The sequence below is a fragment of the Mesocricetus auratus genome, unplaced genomic scaffold, assembly GCF_017639785.1.
Source record: "Mesocricetus auratus isolate SY011 unplaced genomic scaffold, BCM_Maur_2.0 Super-Scaffold_100676, whole genome shotgun sequence".
In the NCBI taxonomy this organism is placed as follows: domain Eukaryota; kingdom Metazoa; phylum Chordata; class Mammalia; order Rodentia; family Cricetidae; genus Mesocricetus; species Mesocricetus auratus.
The window spans coordinates 14264284-14284199 of NW_024429266.1; the positions used below are offsets into that span (position 1 = coordinate 14264284).

The 19916-nt window shown below is 44.8% G+C and overlaps 1 protein-coding gene across 2 annotated transcripts in view; it reads right to left on the reverse strand.

The window, feature by feature from the left end:
• Cnst (consortin, connexin sorting protein) overlaps positions 1–19916 on the reverse strand; it is a 73093-nt gene that overhangs the window by 40103 nt on the left and 13074 nt on the right. For both annotated transcript variants that reach the window (XM_040737226.1, XM_040737227.1), the window contains one exon: positions 4625–5054. In XM_040737226.1, coding sequence (XP_040593160.1) covers positions 4625–5003 — 379 coding nt within the window. In that variant the 5' untranslated portion in view covers positions 5004–5054. The remainder of the gene's footprint in view (positions 1–4624; positions 5055–19916) is intronic.

Here is a 19916-nt window from a genome sequence, read left to right on the forward strand (position 1 = left end):
TTTTTCTATGTAGTCCTGGCTATCCTCAAACTCACAGAGATCCACCTGCCTTCAAAGTGCTAGCATTGAAGGTGTGTGCCATCACCACCCAACTTCAGACTCTGTATTTAAAAGCAAGCCTGAAATCACACCCCAGTGGCTAGAGAAGGCTCATCTCAGATCCCCCTCAGTGGAGACTGCCAGCATCCCTCACACAGAGGCTGCCAAAGCCGCTTACCCGTCTCCTTCACCTCTATACCACTGCCCCAAATTGTCTGGTACACTCGCTGAGGCTCCCATTGTGTTACTGTCAAGCTTGTTGGGAAGGTCCAAGTTGGTGATTATAACACAGTACATTTATAATCTGAACCTTGCTAATCGCCCAAATCTTGGGCACTCTGTCATTTCTCAACTGTCCTCAGCCAAAAAAGATATGGAGATCTGCCAAAACACAGGCCACTCCCTATACGCTCTGGGCTACTCTGACAACGCTCATCTTCATCCTTATCTCGTTTGTCCTATCTCAGCTTAGACATCAATCAGTTCCTCCTGGAAGCTTTCACAGCTCTCCCTGGACACTGCACTCCACTGCTAAGCGCGAGCTTGACCCTGTAAGGCTTCCTCCTCTGTTAGGCTGCCCCTGCTTTTTACTTAGCTCCCTCACCGGAACATAAAAAACTGAAAGGCAGGTTTACCAGCAGTTGAAGAGCGCATGGTATGCAAAACCCAATAAATTCCTGCTGACTGAGTAGTCCTCTGTGGTTCTAGAAAATAATGCAATGACAATATTTATAAAGACTTAGTTGTTATGTAAAGCATTATCATCATGTTAAAACATCTTCAGGTCTGCAGAGTAAAGGCCCCCCAAATGATTATGCCCAAGTCTATGAATCTGTCCATTCCTTCACGTTACAAAGAGAATAGAAGCTGCAGATGGGTGTAAGACTGCTCATCAGTTGACTTTGAACAAGGAGCTTACTCTGGATCACCGAGGGATCTGTGTGACTACGGGGGCCCTTAAACATAGGCAGTGCAGTCAAAGGGGTATAGGCAGGACTCTACAGGTCATGGCTGTCCGGGAAGATGGAGGAAGGGAGCCACCCGCGGGCGAGAAGCTGGAAAGTGGGGAACTGACTCCCCCCTTAGAGGCTCTAGGAAGAACTTGGTTGGCTGACAGCCTCACTTTAGCCCAGAGAGCAAGGGCAGATGATAGACAGTGTCTGCTGTTTTAAGTCTCTAGAGTTGGGGAAATTTGTTAGACCAGGGGGAATTCTTTCCTCCTTTCTTTTCTAATGGATGTATTCTGGGCTGGAGACAAGGCTGATGGATAAAGTTGCTGTCACACAAGCATGAGGACCAGAGTTTGGATCCCCAGAATTCACATGTGATGGGACTAGACACATGGAGTTGGAGGCCAGTAAGAAAGGTTCTTCTATGGACAAGGTCAGACACATAAGATGCAACTAAGAGTGCATGTTTTGTGGCATCATCAGTTGTTATTTTAGACATCAGTAACATGCCAGTGTACACTTTCTACCTAACACTAAACACAGGACAAGGTCCCAGGTTCAGTTCTTAGTACCACAGACAAAGGAACTAAGAGCTAAGGCAGACTCACAGTCAGATTTACTTCCTCTTTTTTTATGAATTTTATTTAAATTAGAAACAATCTTATTTGACATATCAATCCTAGTTCTCTCTCCCTCCCATCCTCCCACTGACCCCTCCATCCCATCCCCCATCCACTCCCCAGGGAGAGTGAGGCCTTCCATGAGGGATCATCAAAATCGTCAAGTCATTTGGGGCAGGGCCTAGGCCTCCCCTGTGTCATATTTACTTTTTAGTTTTGAACTTGTCTCCCAAAAGAATGTTCTGTGACACCGCGAGCACAAGAACTCATTCATACACACTTGTCTTTTGGCTGCTTGATGCACAGGGCTGTTGTCCCCAGGACAATGCTGCAGGATATGCAGTATCAGCTTCCTTGTAGATAAGTTGTGACCAGGGAGGAACTGAGTTCCTGATCTCAGATCACAAGGGTAGCATCAGGCACAGCACCGCTTCAAACCCACAGCTTTGACTCTACTGGCCTGACTCTGGGCTGCACTTCCATGTTTTGTTTTCCTCCAGCTTCCAGCCCTCCACGTCTTGGACCAGAGGGACACATTGTGAAGGGCAAAAGAAGAGTGAGATAAGGTGCAGGACGAAGAGCCTGCCTTCCTCCATCTCCCTCGGCACACTGCCCACCTCTGGTTCTGGCTATTTCCTGAGCCGTTTGTCTGATGCACAGATACCATGGTGACTAGCGCTGAGTAAACACCAAATGTTGTTACGGCAATCTTTACACACTTAATCTGAACTTGTCTGTTAAGTCATACAAAGTTTATGAGCCATTGACTGCCAGGGGCTGAGGAACTGGAGAAATGGGGATTAACTGCTAATGGGTTCATAGTTTCTTTTACAGGGGATCCAGTACCGACAATGGCTGCACAGTTCTGTGGCTATAATTAAACTACCGTGCCGTATGCTTTAAAAGGAAAGCTTTGTGGTCTGTTAATTATATCTCTGTTTTAACAACTTGGTATTATAAAAAAAAAAAAAGACATTGACAAGTGTTGGCAAAGAGACAGAAACTGTATCTCTCCTATACTTTAGTGGGGTTATGAGCTGGTGGAGCCACATAGGAAAGCACTGCACCTGGTAAACACAATGCTACCCATCGTGCAGAACACCTCCCATGATAAATGAGAGAAGTAAAAACATGCTCATAGAGGCATCACAGTGGACCAAAAATATCATAGCCAACATGTCCACCAGTGTACACATGAATACCTGAGAAATATGCTACATCCATGCAATAAAAATGCCATAAAATGAAAGAGCATACAAATATATATTACAACCTGAGTGAACCAGGAAAATGTGACACATGAAAGAAACCAGTCAAAAAAGATCTCTGATAAAAATATGTCCAGGGAGGGCAGATGTATAGAGAAAAAATAAATTAGCAATTGCCTGCAAGTGGGATGTCTCTGAGGAAATGACTGCTAACAGGTAAGGGGTTTGCTGGGCTTTCTCCCTGGCTCTATGGTCAGCTGACCTGGAACTATGTAGTCAAGGTTGGCAATTCTATTTCTAGCTCCCAAATGCTGGGATTAGTGGTGTGAGCCACCACTCCCAGATAGGTCTCAGTTCTTAAAGACAGCACCATCAGACTGGAAGGGCAGAGTCAATGTGCCTTTAAGGACAGTTTATACAATAAAGCAAGGTAATACATATGACACTATGTACATGTTTATCATCAGATCTTTTACAAAAAAATTGATTCACGCCCCTTAACAAAAATTACAAATTTTAAGTGAACACAGAAAAGACAAAGGAATATGAACAGTCAAGTTATAAGTTATCTTTCCTGGAGCCAAATTGTGGTTACCTCATTAAATAAGGACTAGTTAACAGGCTCTATGAGTGCTTGTATGTTTGTAGGCACATGTGTGTATAGGAATATCTGTGCAGGTATGTGCATTCAGAGGTTGATAGGCCAGAAGTTAAGGCTGGTGTTTTCCTCATTCACTCTCATTTCCTTTACTGAGGCAGGGTTTCTTGCTCAACTCAGAGCTTGCCTAGGTAGCAGCTTGCCCCAAGAATCCTTTCTCTACCTAATAGCACTAGGGTACATGCAGGCGTCCAGACCAGCTGGAGAGAGAGCTCAGTCATTAAGAGCACTGGCTGCTCTTCCGAGGACCTGGATTCAGTTCCCAGCATGGGAGCTCACAACTGTCTGTAACTCCAGTTCCTGGGGATCTGACACCCTCACACAGACATACATGCAGGCAAAACACCAGCACACACAAAATAAAAACAAATACAATTTTAAAGGAAAAAGGAATCTGAATTCTGGTTCTTGAATTTGTTCAGCAAGGACTTCATCTACTAAGCTACCCCTTCAGCCCCATATTTTTATAGTTTACTCTAAATTTTAAAACTACAAATGAAACCCAGGATATGGAGTAACTGCGTTTCTTATATCAGCCAGAGGACACCAGAGCAAAAGGGAGGAGGAAACACTCTCTTAACTCGCTCATCCTCTTGCAAACACTGCTGGCCTGGGTACAGTGTGTTCCTGTAAGGAACAGCATGCCAGCACCGTCATGTCTCTGAAAAAACAAAACAGCAACAACCAAACAAACAAAAAATCCAATCAACCAAACAACAACAAACAACCAGGTACAAAAGTCACCAGTGGTGACTTTTCCCCATGAGAGCCTGGTGAGTCAGACACAAAGATAAAGAGATACCCAAACCAGGTGCCTAGCTCAGCACTGGTACAAGACCGGAAATGACTTAAGTTCATGTATGCCGTTCACCTACTGAGTGAGGCAGAGAGAGCCTAGGTGAAGCTGTCCTAGCACAGACCACCACATGGCAGAGCCCCAGGCCCCAGTGATGGAGTAGGGAAGTTTAAGGGCAGCAGACAGCTGTGTCTTTATAAAGGCAGTAGTTGAAACAGGCCATGGTTCCTCTCCAGACTGACACTGGGAAGAACCACAGGGTGGGACCTGCAGATGCGGCTGCAGAACAGGACTAAAAGCAGAAAGGCAAGTTGGCTTTGGTAAAGGATAGTAAGAGAACGTGAAGGCCTTACCAGGGGGTGCCCTCTTAGCGGTGCCTTTTTTGGCTCTTGGACTTCTTTTTCCAGGTGTTTTTTTTTCCTGTCCTGAGGAAGGCTGATCATCTTTGGGAGCTTCGCGTGCCGTGTGTTCTGCTGTCTCCCCGGGGGCTGCCTCACAGCCGGGCGGGCAGCTTTCGTTATTGTTGAGACTGTCCTGTTCACACACCGGGGCTCTCCCCATCGTGCTGTCACTGCCAGTCACACCCGCAGGCCCGTCCCCGCCAAGCTGATTCTCATTTTCATCTGAGACAGAAGGCAAGGGCGTCACTCTGCTTTCCACGCTGTCACCCGGACGACATCCATCTTGTGGTTCTATCTGAAGATGGTACGTAGGAGCGTCTCTGTCATCCATTAGCGCATCTTTTGTGGAACTGTTTAAAGTCTCATCAAAGTCCTTCCATGCCTACAAAGACAAAAGCACAAAGGCTACTTCACTCTGTCACCTCTGGGGACACACCTGGTTACAGTTCCTCACGTGGAAAGGAATGGGTTCCATTCCTCCCTCTTCCTCTCTCGTCCAAATCCTACCCAGTTCTGCACGCTGGTACAGTGGCTCTCGAAGAGGACATCCCACTAAGCCAGAGTGTAAAGGCTGCCTGCACACCATGCTTCCGATGTGCTCTAGGTGGTTCTGAACGTGCAGCGGACTGGGGCCGCTGACTGGAGGAAAGACATTCCTGGTACGCAGGGTACCTGCTAAGACCAATCGCTCAGGATACCCCAGACATGTGCCAGAAAGTGAGACCAGTGGAGCAGGTACTTGACAGGCCTTGACTACATGGCCGAGACTTTTACAAATGACAGCAATGGAAGTCATGTTATTATTATTTTTTCTAGAAAGGCACATGGGAGATAATTTCCTCTACTGTTTCACTCTACCTTTTACTTTCTCAGTAGGGCACTGAGCACTGCTGAGGCGAACCTTACAACTTGCACAAGAGAACAGGCCTCAAAACACACAAGCCACACAGATCTACAAGAGATCAAAAGCCAGTTAGTTACCAGCCATTTTTTACCTTATCATTCAAAAGTACATTTTAAGAAAAAGTATGCCAGTCACGGTTAGCCCTGTTTCTGAGTCTGAATCAACTGTTCCAATAATTCTGAAAACATCCCCCCACACCCCAGCCCCTGTCCTCAGGTGATAGTATTAAAAAAAAAAAAACTTCAAATGTGTAAGTAGAAATTTTTATTATTTTTTAAAAGATTTATTTGTTTGTTTATTTATTATGTATATAGTGTTCTGCCTGCATGTCTGCTTGCATGCCAGAAAAGGGTACCGGATCTCATTGTAGATGGTTGTAAGTCACCATGTGGTTGCTGGGAATTGAACTCAGAATCTGTAGAAGAGCAGCCAGTGCTCTTAACCTCCGAGTCATCTCTCCAGCCCAGAAATTCTTATTCTTAAAAATGTAAATGTAAATAGGGGCTGGAGAGATACTACTGGGGTTGAAGGCACCCACAGAGCAGCTCACAAATTTCCATATCTCCAAATCTAGGAGATCCAGTGCTCTCTTCTGGTCTCTGCAGGCACCAGGCACACCCGTGATGCACACCCATGCAGGTAACATAAGATAAAAATAATAAAAGTAAAATCTAAAAAAATAACAAAAGTATGCAAATAATGTACAATTCTCTATAAAATATATAAGCAAAGCCAGGCAGTGGTAGCACACACCTTTAATCCCAGCACTCAGGAGGTAGAGGCAGATGGGTCTCTGAGTTTGAGGCCACCCTGCTCTACAAAGAAAGTTCCAGGACAGCCAAGACTAAAAAGAGAAACCCTGTTTATGAAAAGCAACAACAACAGCAAACACAAACAAGGGCTGGGGATGTAGCTCAGGTGACAGAGTGCTTGCCTAGAATGCAAGAAGCCATGGTTTCGATCCCTAGCACCACACAGATTGGACAGCACACACCAGCCATCCCAGTACTTGGGAGGCAGAGGGAGCCAACTCAGAAACTTACTGTCCTTTCCAGCTCTGCAGCAAGTCAGAAGCCGGGATGGATATGTGAAACCCTATCTTTAAAAATATATATATATATATTTATAGATATATAAATATATATACATATATACACATACACAATATATATACACAAATATATCATACACATATATCTAATATATAGATATTGTATAAGTCTACAATATTAATCCCATATAAATAAATGTATTACATACTTGTAACATATTTTGCAACTGAGACGCATTACTTCATACATAAGGGCATTCTTAGAAAATTTAAAAGTGTCTAAATCTGGCTGGTATCATTTTCCTTAAAACATGCTCAGCATATCTCTACTGAATTTATTTCTACTGGTTTTTTGTTCTGTGGGTTCTTTTGAGACAGGGTCTCTCTACATAGCCCTGTCTGTCCTGAACCTCACTTTGTAGACCAGGCTAACCTAGAATTCACAGAGATAGACTGCCTCTGCCTCCCGAGTGCTGGGGTTAAATGCCTGCACCTCTATCCCTCACTTCCATTTCTAGTCTGATGGCCTCGGCTGTTTTCTCATTTAGACCATCAGCAGGCACTGCAGCGTGTTCACAGTGTGAGTACAGGATCTTATCCTCTAACTCTAAGAGACCCAGAGGCCACACACTAGGGGGACCTAAGATAGAAGAAACGGGAGCTGAAGAGGCCCACAGTGATGAGACAGCTTCATGCACCCCTTACTGTGGCAGCCACTTCCCATGTCCGACCTCTGGTCTTCAAAACAAGGCTGCACTTCAAGTATTCACAATGTTTCAAATGAAGAAACAAAATACCAAGGTCATAATCCTGGAACAGAAGCAGAGCTGGGCCTGAAACTGTGTCCTCCTGGCTTGGGTCCTAAGCAGTTCAAGTCAATGGCTGAGGACAGAGGCACAACTAGGTTCAAATTGTGTCCTTGCCATTTTATAAGCTGTGTGGGAAACATTAGGCGAGTTACCTAGCAACTGTATGTTCCTCATCTGTATGACTGTAGAACTATAGAGTACCTATCTCAAAGGGTTGCGTTTTCTTCTGTTTTGGGTGAGATCAGGGATTAAACCCAGGACTTTCATAGGTGAATGTACCACTACTAAGCTACATGCTCCCAGTGTTTTTCACTTTACACATTTAGTGTCTCTGTGTGTGCATGCCTGCCTGTTTTGCTGTATGGGCTGTGTGTGACACAGCACATATATGAAGGTTAGAGAATAATTTATAGGAGTTGGCTCCCTCCTTCTACCATGTGGGCCCTGGGTACTGAACTCGGGTCATCAGACTTGGCAGCAAGTGGTTCTACTCACTCATCACTCTGCTCCTAACTTGCTTGAATTTTCATCTGAGACATGGCATTGCCAAGTTGCCCAGGCAGACTTCAGATCTGCTATGTAAACCTGGCTAGCCTTAAACTCGTGATTCTTCCCCCCCCCCCCCCCCCCCGAGACAGGGTTTCTCTGTATTGTTTTGGAGGCTGCCCTGGAACTCACTCTGTAGACCAGGCTGGCCTCGAACTCACAGAAATCCGCCTGCCTCTGCCTCCCGAGTGCTGGGGATTAAAGACATGCACCACTAACGCCCAGCTTGAACTCATGATTCTAATGCTCAACTTTCTGATACGCTACTTACTATGCCTGGTAAAAGGTCACTTGTGACACTTAGGTAACAGGACAGGTAAGGCACTTCAGAGAGTCCTTGGTCCAAACAGCAAACACTTAATAAGTGTTACTTCCCAGCCAGACTCGTGGTGCATTATACATTGGTGGTTGACTCAAGGGACACTCAGCCTTACTGTATATTCAGAAACAGCTTTTCCAAAATTCTAGAAATGACCAGGCTCTGGATGATAAACAATGCTGAGGTATCAGTTTACAAGGGAGGGCTCTCATTCAGGCCCTACAGTACTTACATGTCTCTTCTGAGTGTCCTGTCTAAGATGACTAAGATATTCACAAGTTAGTGGCTTGGGAAGGGCTGGAGAGATAGCTCGGTGGGTAAAATGTTTGCCTTTCAAACACTGGGACACCATTTGATCCCCAGAAGCCACATTTTAAAAGCCAAGAATACTGCTGGGTGTCGTGGCATGTACCTTTAGTCCTAGGAGACAGAGGTTGGCAGGTCTCTGAGTGAAAGGCCAGCCACAGCTACATAGTGAGCCCTTGTTTCAAAACAGCAACCAAAAGTAAATAAAAGCCATGTGTAGTTGCATGCAGATCACTCGGGCTCCCTGGCCAGCTAACCTAGCCGGTTCAGTCAGTACATGTATGTCTATAGGTAAAAATACACAGCTCCCAAGGAACACTCCGAGGTCTGGCCTCCACATGTACACACGAGCACACAAACACATACACACAAGATTTCTGGGAGAACAGGACATGATGTACACACTGGTAATCCCCACATGAGAAAGACACAGGTAGGAGGATCAGCCCTTGAGGGACAGTCAGCTACAAGAGAGCCCATTTAAAAAGCAAACAACTCCTTGGTAAGCTGGAAGTTATACGTATTTGAAGCTTTGCCACACACTTGGCCTCAAGTTCAAAGTATTCACACAACAGACTCAATTCTCATAGTCACCAGAGATAGTTACTTCTAGTCCTGTTACACAGTTAAAGAAGCAGAGACTCTAACCCATAGTGTTCTGTGAACAAAGGAGCTAAAAAAAAATTTCACTCCAGTGTCCTGCCACCCACCCTAAGACAGAGACATCTAAGTTCAACTTTCTTGAGGCACTTTTCTCTTCCCTGGAAAATGCTACATTTCTGAATAAATGGTTCCCAGGAGTCCTCTTCCTTCTATTGAGAGACTTTCTGGGTGGTCTTTGGGTAGGTCCACACCATAAGTGAAATAGCCACTCCCAGGAACATCAGTTTCCTCTCCTTGGGCTTCACCACAATTTACCTCTTATTCTTTCGTGGCCACACAATTAGTTTAACTTTCAAAAGGAACACTTTCAAACTGCTTTATAACACTGGGCCTCTTGATCTGTTAAGATTTTATTTTTTTAATTTTAATTTTGTGAGATACCTAGTGCATCAAGGCCTGGCTCAAAAGTCACTTACTCCAGTTTGCCTGGCTGATTTCTCTGTCCTCCAAGACTCCCATATAATGCACTCCTTGACAGCACTCTGCCAACCAGAGTCCTCCCCAAGTATCGCTCTGCACCAGAGCCCTCCCCAAGTATCGCTCTGCACCAGAGCCCTCCCCAAGTATCGCTCTGCACCAGAGCCCTCCCCAAGTATCACTCTGAACTGTTTCTGAACGTGTTTTTAATACGTAAGCCTTCTGAATGTGTGCTAGTGTCTAGTTCTGGCTCCTGCGGCTATCAGGCACACGGATTAAGTTTTCACTGTTTTCTTAGAAAGGGGGAGTCAGATGTTGACTGCCATCTGCAGTCTGACCCTGCTCTAAAAGGTAAAGGGGCCCGATGCACAGTGCTTGGCACCTGCCTGAATCCCTCCCACCCCAGGACAAGGTTTCTCTGTGTAACAGTCCTGACTGTCCTGGCATTCTCTGTAGGCCAGGTTAGCCTCAAACTCACAGAGATCCGCCTGCCTCTGACTCCAGAGCCAGAGTGCAGATATTAGAGGCGTGTGCCACCACTGCCCAGCACCTGTCTGAATTCTTACTACCCTGAATTCTAATCATTAACAAATTCTTCCAGCTTTGGAGTTAAAAGTAAAATGTCATATTTCTCTTCTTCTGCCAGCAATGGGAGAAATGACTGAGGAGGCCCAGGTAAACAACACTGGATGAAACCTGTGCTAACACTGCAATTGTTGTGGGGTCATCAGGACACGTGTGTGTTCACTTAATCCACACAATGCGGCCATTCTGTTAGAGGCCCCACGTCTGATCAATTCTTTCAAAGGCAGCACTAACACCAATTCATGGCTACAACACAGACACTAACATATTTTGCCTTTTAAAAGCATGACAGTAAGTCTGCCCGTTTCCAGACTCTTGTGGCAAAATAGCATTCCAAATATGTACATGGTGTAAGTTGTCTGACACGTTGACTCTCCAGCCGAAGAATTTCAAGCAAAGATAGTCAAGGAAGGCCTATACAAAACATGAAAGTCAGAAAACCTTAAGGAAGAAATAGCAAACGAACATTCTAAATTAACAATCTAGATGAAAATCTTTACTTGGCTAAAAGCACAAACTTAATCCCATATAAAATTTTAATCATTTTTACATCTGAATAGATGTAGTGATATTAAACACAAGGTGTTATTAAAGTGAGAAACAATGTACAGGAATAATTAGGTACATATAAATCATAAAGAAACACTTAAGGAGATTGCAACTGCCATATTTAATTCATTCATATGAGACTGAAAATACTCTCACACCAAACTTGGTCGGGTGGTGGTGGCCCGCACCTTTAATCCCAATACTCAGGAGGCAGAGGCAATCTGACCTCTGTGAGTTCCAATTGACCTGTTCTATAAAGTGAGTTCTGGACAGCTAGGGTCTCACAGGAAAACCCTGTTTCAAAAAAACCAAAAATCACAAAAACAAACAAACAAAGACTGACTTCTAAGTTTGAATTTGTCAGTTTACAGACAGGTCAGAAGTTCCAGGCACTGAGCCAAGGAGTTGCCCCACTGCCTTCAAGTCCAGATCTGCCCATCCCTCACCAACTCAAGAAGAAATGCTCCTCCTCCGAGTTTTCTACTATGGTCATTCATACATTCCCAGTCACTCTACCACCTTCTCATTAGAGACAATCAACACACACAGGTACCTGAAAGTCTCAGGTCACACACCCTGGGTACTCGGGTACTCTAACATGCTCCTCACTGCATTTAATACCATTACATTTCCTTTTTGCTCAAGCTCAGGATAGTCTCAAACTCAGGCTGAATGCTGAAATTACACCATGCTCTACCACACTCAGGTTATTTCAAACAGTTTTTAAATGCAGGTTAAAATTTCAATTCCATGCCAGGCAGTGGTGGCGCACGCCTTTAGTTCCACCACTCAGGAGGCAGAGGCAGGAGAATCTTAGAATTCAAGGCCAGCCTAGTCTACAGAGAAACCCTGTCTCCAAAAACAAAACAAAATTCAATTTCACATCTTAGCAATGAGTATTCCGCCTGCCTCAGCCTCCTGAGTGCTGGGATTAAAGGCATGCGCCACCAAGGCCAGGCTGACCACAGCCACTCTTACAAAGAAAACAATTAATTGGGGTGGCTTGCTTACAGTTTCAGGGGTTTATCTCATTATCATCATAGCGGGGAGCATGGCGGCGTGCAGGCAGACACGGTGCTGGAGCTGAGAGGGCTACATCTTGCAGGCAACAGGAAGTCAACTGTCTGTCACACTGAGGGAGGCTTGAGAAAAGAGACCTCAAAGTCCATCTCTACAGTGGCACAGTTCCTCCAACAAGGCCACACCTCCTAACAGTGCTACTCTCTTTGGGGATCATTTTCTTTCAAACCACCACAGTTGTGTACATCTATAAACTCAGCACTTAGAGTCCGAGGCACAAGGATTTCTGTGGGTTTGAGACTATGTGGCCTATAAGACTTTGTTTCCCCAAAAGGGGAAGGGCTTTTCACAGTGTACGTAATTCTATTGGTCCATGCTGCTCTGTGACACTGCCTTGACAATGTCATAGCCATGGTTCATGGTGACTCATTCTATGCTAATTCATTCTTGCTAATATAAGTTATGTGATAGGCATTTCCTGGCATAGACAATAATAATTAGCATAACATGACACTGTAAATACTTGTAGAAATGAATACTATATGCCTTTAAAACTAATTTCTACTACTTGTTTATTTATTTTCAGAATGTCAACCTCAGAATTATGCTGTCTTCCTTTTTGCTACTTCCTTGTATCCAAAAGTCAAAACATTCTGGGCATATCATAAAAGTTGTGTATAAAAAGCAAAAACAGGAGGAAAACAAAGAACAGAATCAGATTCACAGAAGGTTATATACTGAAGAAATGGGGTGGTCTGTTGGGAGCGGGCCTCGGGAATTACCTGGAAAGTATAAAGCAGCCAACGTGGGAAAATGGAAAAGTAGGGGCTACTGCCATTGTCTTCTTAGATGATTACTACCATAAATCTGTAGTGTCCATTCTGCCCCATATACACACTGTCTAGAGATGAAATCTACCATAACTCCAGTGTCCATTCTACTCCGTGGTATATATACACTCTTTTCAAATTAAGTCAAATACCAATGCAATTAAATTATAAAGTAGTAGCTAAACTGAGATCTGCACCCTCACCGTCTACAGGAGAAATTACCAATGAAATGCCAGAATTTTTGAGGATAACAAAAAAGGTTGTCTTCAGTCTATCTTAACACCAACTTTCATTTATACTGTATTCTGCAAAACAAGTCATTCTTTTTCCTACCTTTTTTTCTTTGTTTGGTTTGATTTTGCTGTTTTGATTTGTTTTTCTAGACAGAGTTTAACAGCCCTGGCTGTCCTAGAACTAGCTCTATAAACCAGGCTGGCCTTAAACTCACAGAGATCTGCCTGTGTCTGCCTCCCAAGTGCTGGGATTAAGGGCGGGTGCCACCACCACCTAGCTCTTTTTCTGCTTTTTTATGTGGACAACTGCATGACATTTCTCTTGACTCTGGTTTATCTCATGTTTAACACAGGAGGGTGAGTGGATACAGTTCACTTAGGTGGCACATGTACCCCAAGGCCTTGGGTTTGTTTGCTCTCCAGCACCCTTCACCCAAAAGAGATGACTATACTTCTTTTTAATCTGTAGGAATCTCACAAATGTTACCATCAATCTTTTATGGCTTTGTACTGTTTAGAGACACTTGCATTCTAAAATGCCACTGTTTGGTTTGTCAGCTTGCAAAGAAACCCAGGACAAGTCTCACTCAGGACCTGTGGCCCCTCCCAGCACTTCTCACCCCATCCCCTACCCTAAACTCCCATTCCAAGGGCTGGACTTCCTGTCCCTTCTCCCAGGCTTCTCAGTCCTATACAACTCAGCCATTCTGGCTACTTGCTCTCTTGGTTCTTCTCTTAGCTCCCAACTGGCCCTCCTCTCTTGGTTCTCAGGTGCTCTCTTGGTCATCTTGATCTCCTCCCCCCACCTCCCTCCCTCCCTCCCTCCCTGCCTCTCTCCCTCCCTGCCTCTCTCCCTCCCTGCCTCCCTGCCTCCCTCCCTCCCTCCCTCCCTCCTCTCTCTCTCTTGACCTCTCCACTGCCCTGCCTCTCTCATGGCCCCATTCTTCCTGCTGGCCATGTTCAGTCTGGACCCTTGCAGATACCTTCAGCTAAATTCACTCTCATAGCTACAATAACCCCCTTCTCCTCAACCACACCTTAGAACGGGCATGTCCTCAGTTTCCTTCATTGTTGCTATCAGTTCCAAACTTCATCTTTCTTCTTAGGGATTTTGAGTCTGTCTAACAGATGTAACACTGAGCCTACGGCAGATCAACAGCTGACTCAGAAACACGGCTCTAAAGAGCTCTGATGTTATCTCATTCCTTCAGGTCTAAGGCTCCTAACCTTAGCACTCCCTTCCAATTAAGTTCACAGAATGACTGTCACAACTGTCATTTCTTTTACTCTTACCAGTCTAAAACAAGGATCACTTTCTAGCTGACTATGTCTGAGTGTTACAACCCCTGCTATCTACTTTAAAACAACTGCCACAGGCAAGCTTGCACATTTCCTTCTGGCGTCCTATTGTCTGCCTTATCTTGAAAAACAATGACACACGGTTGGTCTTGGAGTGAGAACTTGTTGTCCTGCCCCAAATCCAGGAGGACATCTGTTTTGAACTGTGAACACAATCCAGGTGCTACACCTACTGCTCTCTGTAACCAGCACTGAAGACTTACTATGGGGATACAAACAAAACAAAGTAAGTCTCCACAAGGCAGCTGAACTCTGACCCTGGAAGTAGAGTGCTTTAAGTTCCCAGATGATAATGCACTCAACTGTAACAGTCTCTTATGAACAAGATGTATTTACTTAATGAGGGATGAGACATGCCAACCCTTAACAGTTCACACTATAAAACCGAATGAGGTTTCTACTTCAATAGGAAATAAATTATAAGCTGTATCTATTAGCTCTACCCCAACCTCCCTTCTACCCTATGAATCTTTGCTACAAAGAGCAATGTGATTAAGAGCAGACAAGTTCCCTAGGTGCCAGAGGAGGCTACTTGTGTGGGATGGTAGTAACGTGAATATTTAAGACTGTCTGATTTTTAAATCTTTTAAAATTTTATTTGTTATTACATTTAGTGTGGGGGGGTATCGGCAGCTTGTGGAAGTCAGAGGACAACCTGTGAGTGTCAGTTCAGTTGTCTCCTTTTACCAGGTGGGTCCTCAGGAGGGACTCAGACAGTCAGACATAACAGTACATGCCTTTACCTGAATATCTGATTTTGTCACACAAAGTAAAAGAAATAAGTCAGGTATGACACATTCAGGAAGAATTCAAAGCCAGCCTGGACTTCAGGGCAGGGGAGGGAAAATAAATACAGATGCCAACAGCACGAGAAATTTCAGATGGAAAACACAAGCAGAGTGTAATGCCAAAGAGAAGCTGAGAATGAATGTAAGATCCAAGAGCCACAGAGCACTCATGACATCACAGGGGAGACATCGATTATTAATGAAGGGATTGAATTCACAAGGAGTCGGCCTCCCAGTGTGACATCCATTTATGGACCTCCATGCCCTTTGCCTAAAAAACAGATGAAAGCCCATCTGTTCGCTGTGCCACCTGGCAAGAAAGAGCACCAGCCAGATGTTCCTGTCCCTGCCTTCTCTAATATGGCCATGAAGATCCTGAACCTTCCTTCTTGTCCATCACCAGCTCTGGCCAGAGAACACTAACATGGCAGATAGGAGACAACATATGAACTCCGCGTCACCTGCACGAAGGGACCAACCAGCATACTACAAAGGTGAGCAAACAGGAACTGCACAGCATTAACGCCGCACTGTGGAGTAGGAATGCTGAGGGGAAGTAGGAAGTTGTGAGAACTACAAACTGATGCAGGCCTAGACCACGAGAGTGGATTAATTGACATTATTTTTATGGACTAGTGCATCTGTGTGGATGTGTGCTACCTGTGGACAGAGGTACCTGAGGAGATCAGAAAAGGGTGTCACATTCCCTGGAGCTGGAATTACAGGTGGTCAGTATTGGCATGCATACACTGTTGGTAACCAGCACCTATTTAAGCAGTCTTAAGGCCTGCTCAACAAGAGGGAAACCATGTTTGGTACTGGAAACCTAGCCAAGTACCTGCGGCTAGTGAAGTCGTGGATCTTGGAGGAGTACCTACAACCACTTAACTAAACCAGCATAATCCCTAACTACAGTCTAAATATTTATCCTTATACCCGCAGATAGCAGCTCTCACCCCTCATCAAAGATACACAGAGACCATTACAGAAAACCAAAACCAATCACAATGAAGAGACAAAAGATTATGTAGTGCCCAGTCCAACGGGCATATCTGCTAGACACTCCTGCTTCTAAAGCTTGGGGAACATTACAGAAGAGGGGGAAGAAAGATGGGTAAGAACCAGAGGAACATAAGTTTGTGTCTCCTAGAAACATGGGCGAGGCTACACCCATGAAGTCTCATCAACATGCCTGCCTAAACAAGACCTGAGTGACACCAATGGACATGCTAACATGGAAGGGGAAAAACTCACGGGACTTCAATACAGACAAGCAGCTACAGGCAACCTGGCAATGCCGAGAGCAGGAGAAATGGTCTTTGTGGAACATTCCTCTACATGTGTGATTATGTGTCACTGTGATTGGGCTAGTAAAGAAGCTGACTAGCCAATAGCTGGGCAGGAAGAAGTTAGGCGGGCCTTGCAGAAAAGAGAGAGCTCGAGGAAGAGGAGGAGGGGGTTTCTCAGAATTAGGGAGGAGATGCAGAGGAGATGAACTTGTCCTACTGAGAAAAGGCCACATGGCAGAGTGTAGATGAGAAAGATGGGATAAATTAAAATGTAACAAGCCAGAGCTATTGGCTGAGCATTTATAATTAATATCGAGCCTCTGAATGTTTATTTGGGAGCAGCTGCTGAGACAGAGAGAAATCTCATCTACAGGTCTTCTCTAGGAAGACACCCCCAACTGGTCAACCAATACCAAGTGGTCAGTTCTGAGATCATATACAGACAGGAAACATTATATGGACCAAGCAGGCTGTATTTACGTATCTAGGATGTCGGTGTGTGTGCACAAAACAAGTAAAGAAAAAGAGCCCATGAATTTTAGAAAGGATAAGGGTACATGAGAGGGATTGGAGGGAAGAAAAGGAAACGGGGGCCTGATTATAATTTCAAAAAATTATTACAATGGTTTGAATTATCCTGAAATAGAAATTTTGTGTTAAGTCAGGCGGTGGTGGCACATGCCTTTAATCCCAGCACTTGGGAAGCAGAGGCAGGTAGATCTCTGTGAGTTCGAGGCCAGTCTGGTCTACAGAGCAAGTTCCAGGCCAGTCAAGGATAACTACATAGTGAGACTCTGTCTCAAAAAGAAGCGGGGGCGGGGGAGTGGGCCGGGGGGAGATACAGACACACTCATTCCATAATTCACAGATACCAAAAGTGACAATTCATAACGAGAAACCAGGACTAGAGATGGTTAGTACTCGGCACAGCTCTGCTTTTGGACTCAATCTGTCCCATTGCAGACAGGAGCCCTGACCTGCCAGCTCTGAAACCTTAAGTCACATTAGTTCAGATCCCTGAGTCTGTTTCTTTGTTGTAAGAATAGAATCGGGTAACACATGGGAAATGGGTAATACAGCCCATAAAGACGAAACATTAGTTTTGTTTCTGTGTACTATGTGTGTTCCTCTTGCCCGAGGCGGCCAGAAGAGGGCATCGAGTCCCCTCGGAATGGAGCTGCGGATGGTTGTGAGCTGTCATGTGGGTGCTGGGATTGAACCTGAGTCCTCTAGAAGAACATGAAATGCTCTTAACTACTGAGCACTCTCTCCAGCCCTGGACACGAGGCTTCCCCCATATGCTCACTTTTAAGTGGCTTTTGCCAGCTTGTGCTCTGTACTTGCTGTTGTGAGGCACTCTGTAGTGCCTAGCTCTATCTGGGGACGCTTGCACAGGCGGGTCAAGGATCACTCACTCCTTTGCTTTTGGGTGCTTCGCTCTAACAAGACATCCCACCTTGCATCACTTCCAGGATTACTTTTCATGCTGCTCAGCATGCAGCCACGGTTCCAAAGGCTCAGGGAGGATGCACAACTAGAGGCAGTAAAGCTCTGGGCCCCTTCTGCGGGCTCTGTTTGTTCCTACCCGCAACCCCCTCCCCGCCACTTTCAAGAGCCCTAGTGCTGTGTGACACAGTCCGTTCCAATGCTCTGTTTGGGTTCCTTGCTTCAGATACAAGGACTCCTTTTCAGTTCCCACAGGGCAGTTAAAATTCAAGCCCATTGGATAAATACCGCCACTCTGCTCTCTAAAATAGCTGCTCAAACATGTAACATTTGTTGAACATTTAACGAGTGCTGGGTACATGCTAACATTCTGTGCATGTTTTATTCCATTTGCATAGAAACTCTACTATCTTTCCCAGCTTATGGATAAGGAAACAGACAAAAAATAAGTAACCCGCTCTGGCTTAGCTAGCAAGCAAGCAAGCCAGTCTCAGAACTGGATTGAACCCAGATGTGAGTACTAATCCCTGTAAACTGTCATTCCTTCAAAGTTCCTGTGCTCCGTCTATCACAGGAGCAAGGAATGGCTGCAGAATGAACACACTTTCTCTTTTAGTGAGAAACCCTGAGACCAATTACTTTATTGGTGGGGGTGGGAGGGTGGGGAAGAATGTGAGTGTGTATGTCAGTGCACACATGCATGTATGTGTATGTGTGGGGGTGGGTCAGGGGACAACCTTGGGTGTCAGTCTTTACCTTTTACCTTGAGACAAGGCCTCCTGTTCTCCACTGCAATTGCCAGACTAGCTGGCCCATGAGCTTTCAGGATTCCTTCCTGTTTCTTTACCATTTCACCATAGAAAGTTCTGGGATTACAGATGTGCACTGCCAAGTCTGTCTTCATGTCCACCTATTTCACTGTGGAAGTTTTGGGATTACACATGTGTATTACCATGTCTGGCTTCATGTGGAATGACAGATGTGTGCTACCATGTCTGGCTTCATGTGGGTTCCTGGGACCATAACTCAGGTCCCTGTATTTATGTGACAAGTTCTTTACCACTGAGCCATTTTCCCAGACTCCCCAATGGATTTTTTTTAAATCAGCAGAAACATTAGATGGCACCCCGAGTTATATCTTATACTGCATTCTAGTATTAAAACATGTTTCGTCATTTGTGAAAGTGTTACTTTCCTACTGATAGCAAGAAGTTTGGCATTTCCAAGATACATCGCACTTACTACTATTTAAATTTAAAAGGATTCCTCTTTGAAAAAAGTTAACTTACAAGCTAATGGGGAACACACAGACAGAATCAAGAACTGACCACGGAGAATAAAGAAATGTCTGACAGAAGGGGAAAGAAGAAAGAGTAAAAATTGAGCAGGGATCTCCAGGCCACAGGATAAATGCTCATTCTCTTACAACATCAAGACACTAACTCCATGCGGAAACGAATGGAGTAGTCAGCAGCACCACAAAACACCCAATAACTTAGGTTTCAATGAGTGACTTTATGAAAGCAAGTGATTACTTAACTCTACAGTGAAGGGTAACTACAATAGCGGAGAGAGACAATAACACCAAAAATTTTACAGTGCTTACTCTGTACCAAGCTCATCGTAAATCATTTGTTTTCACAGCAATCCTACTAGGCAACTGCTATGAACACGGCGGCCACACCCTAGATAAGGAAACTGAAGTATTAACAGGTTAGGTTACTCATTCTTGGCCACACTGCTCTCAGAGTAGGGACTTCAGCAGAGAGCTCCGCAGCCTGCAATTCAGTCTCTGAAGGCAAAGACTCCGTAACCAGGTAGACTGTGAGCCCTGTGCTGAAGACTCCGTAACAAGGTAGACTGAAGAGTTTGGACAAGCTAGGGGAAGCACAAAGGGCAACTGACAATACTATCCCTAGCAAAGCCTGGCCGAATGTGAAGCATGCCTGATGCAGAGAGTACATGAAGTATCTCCAGATACTATTTGTAAATGGAAGAAGCAGTATTGCAGGATCCAGGATACACTACCTCGGTGTTGCTTCTTTCTTGCTGTAGGGTTTCTTTCAAGTTATTTCATGCATGTGCTGCTATTATTGCCCAACTGGAGTTGAAGCTTTTATGGCAACAGAA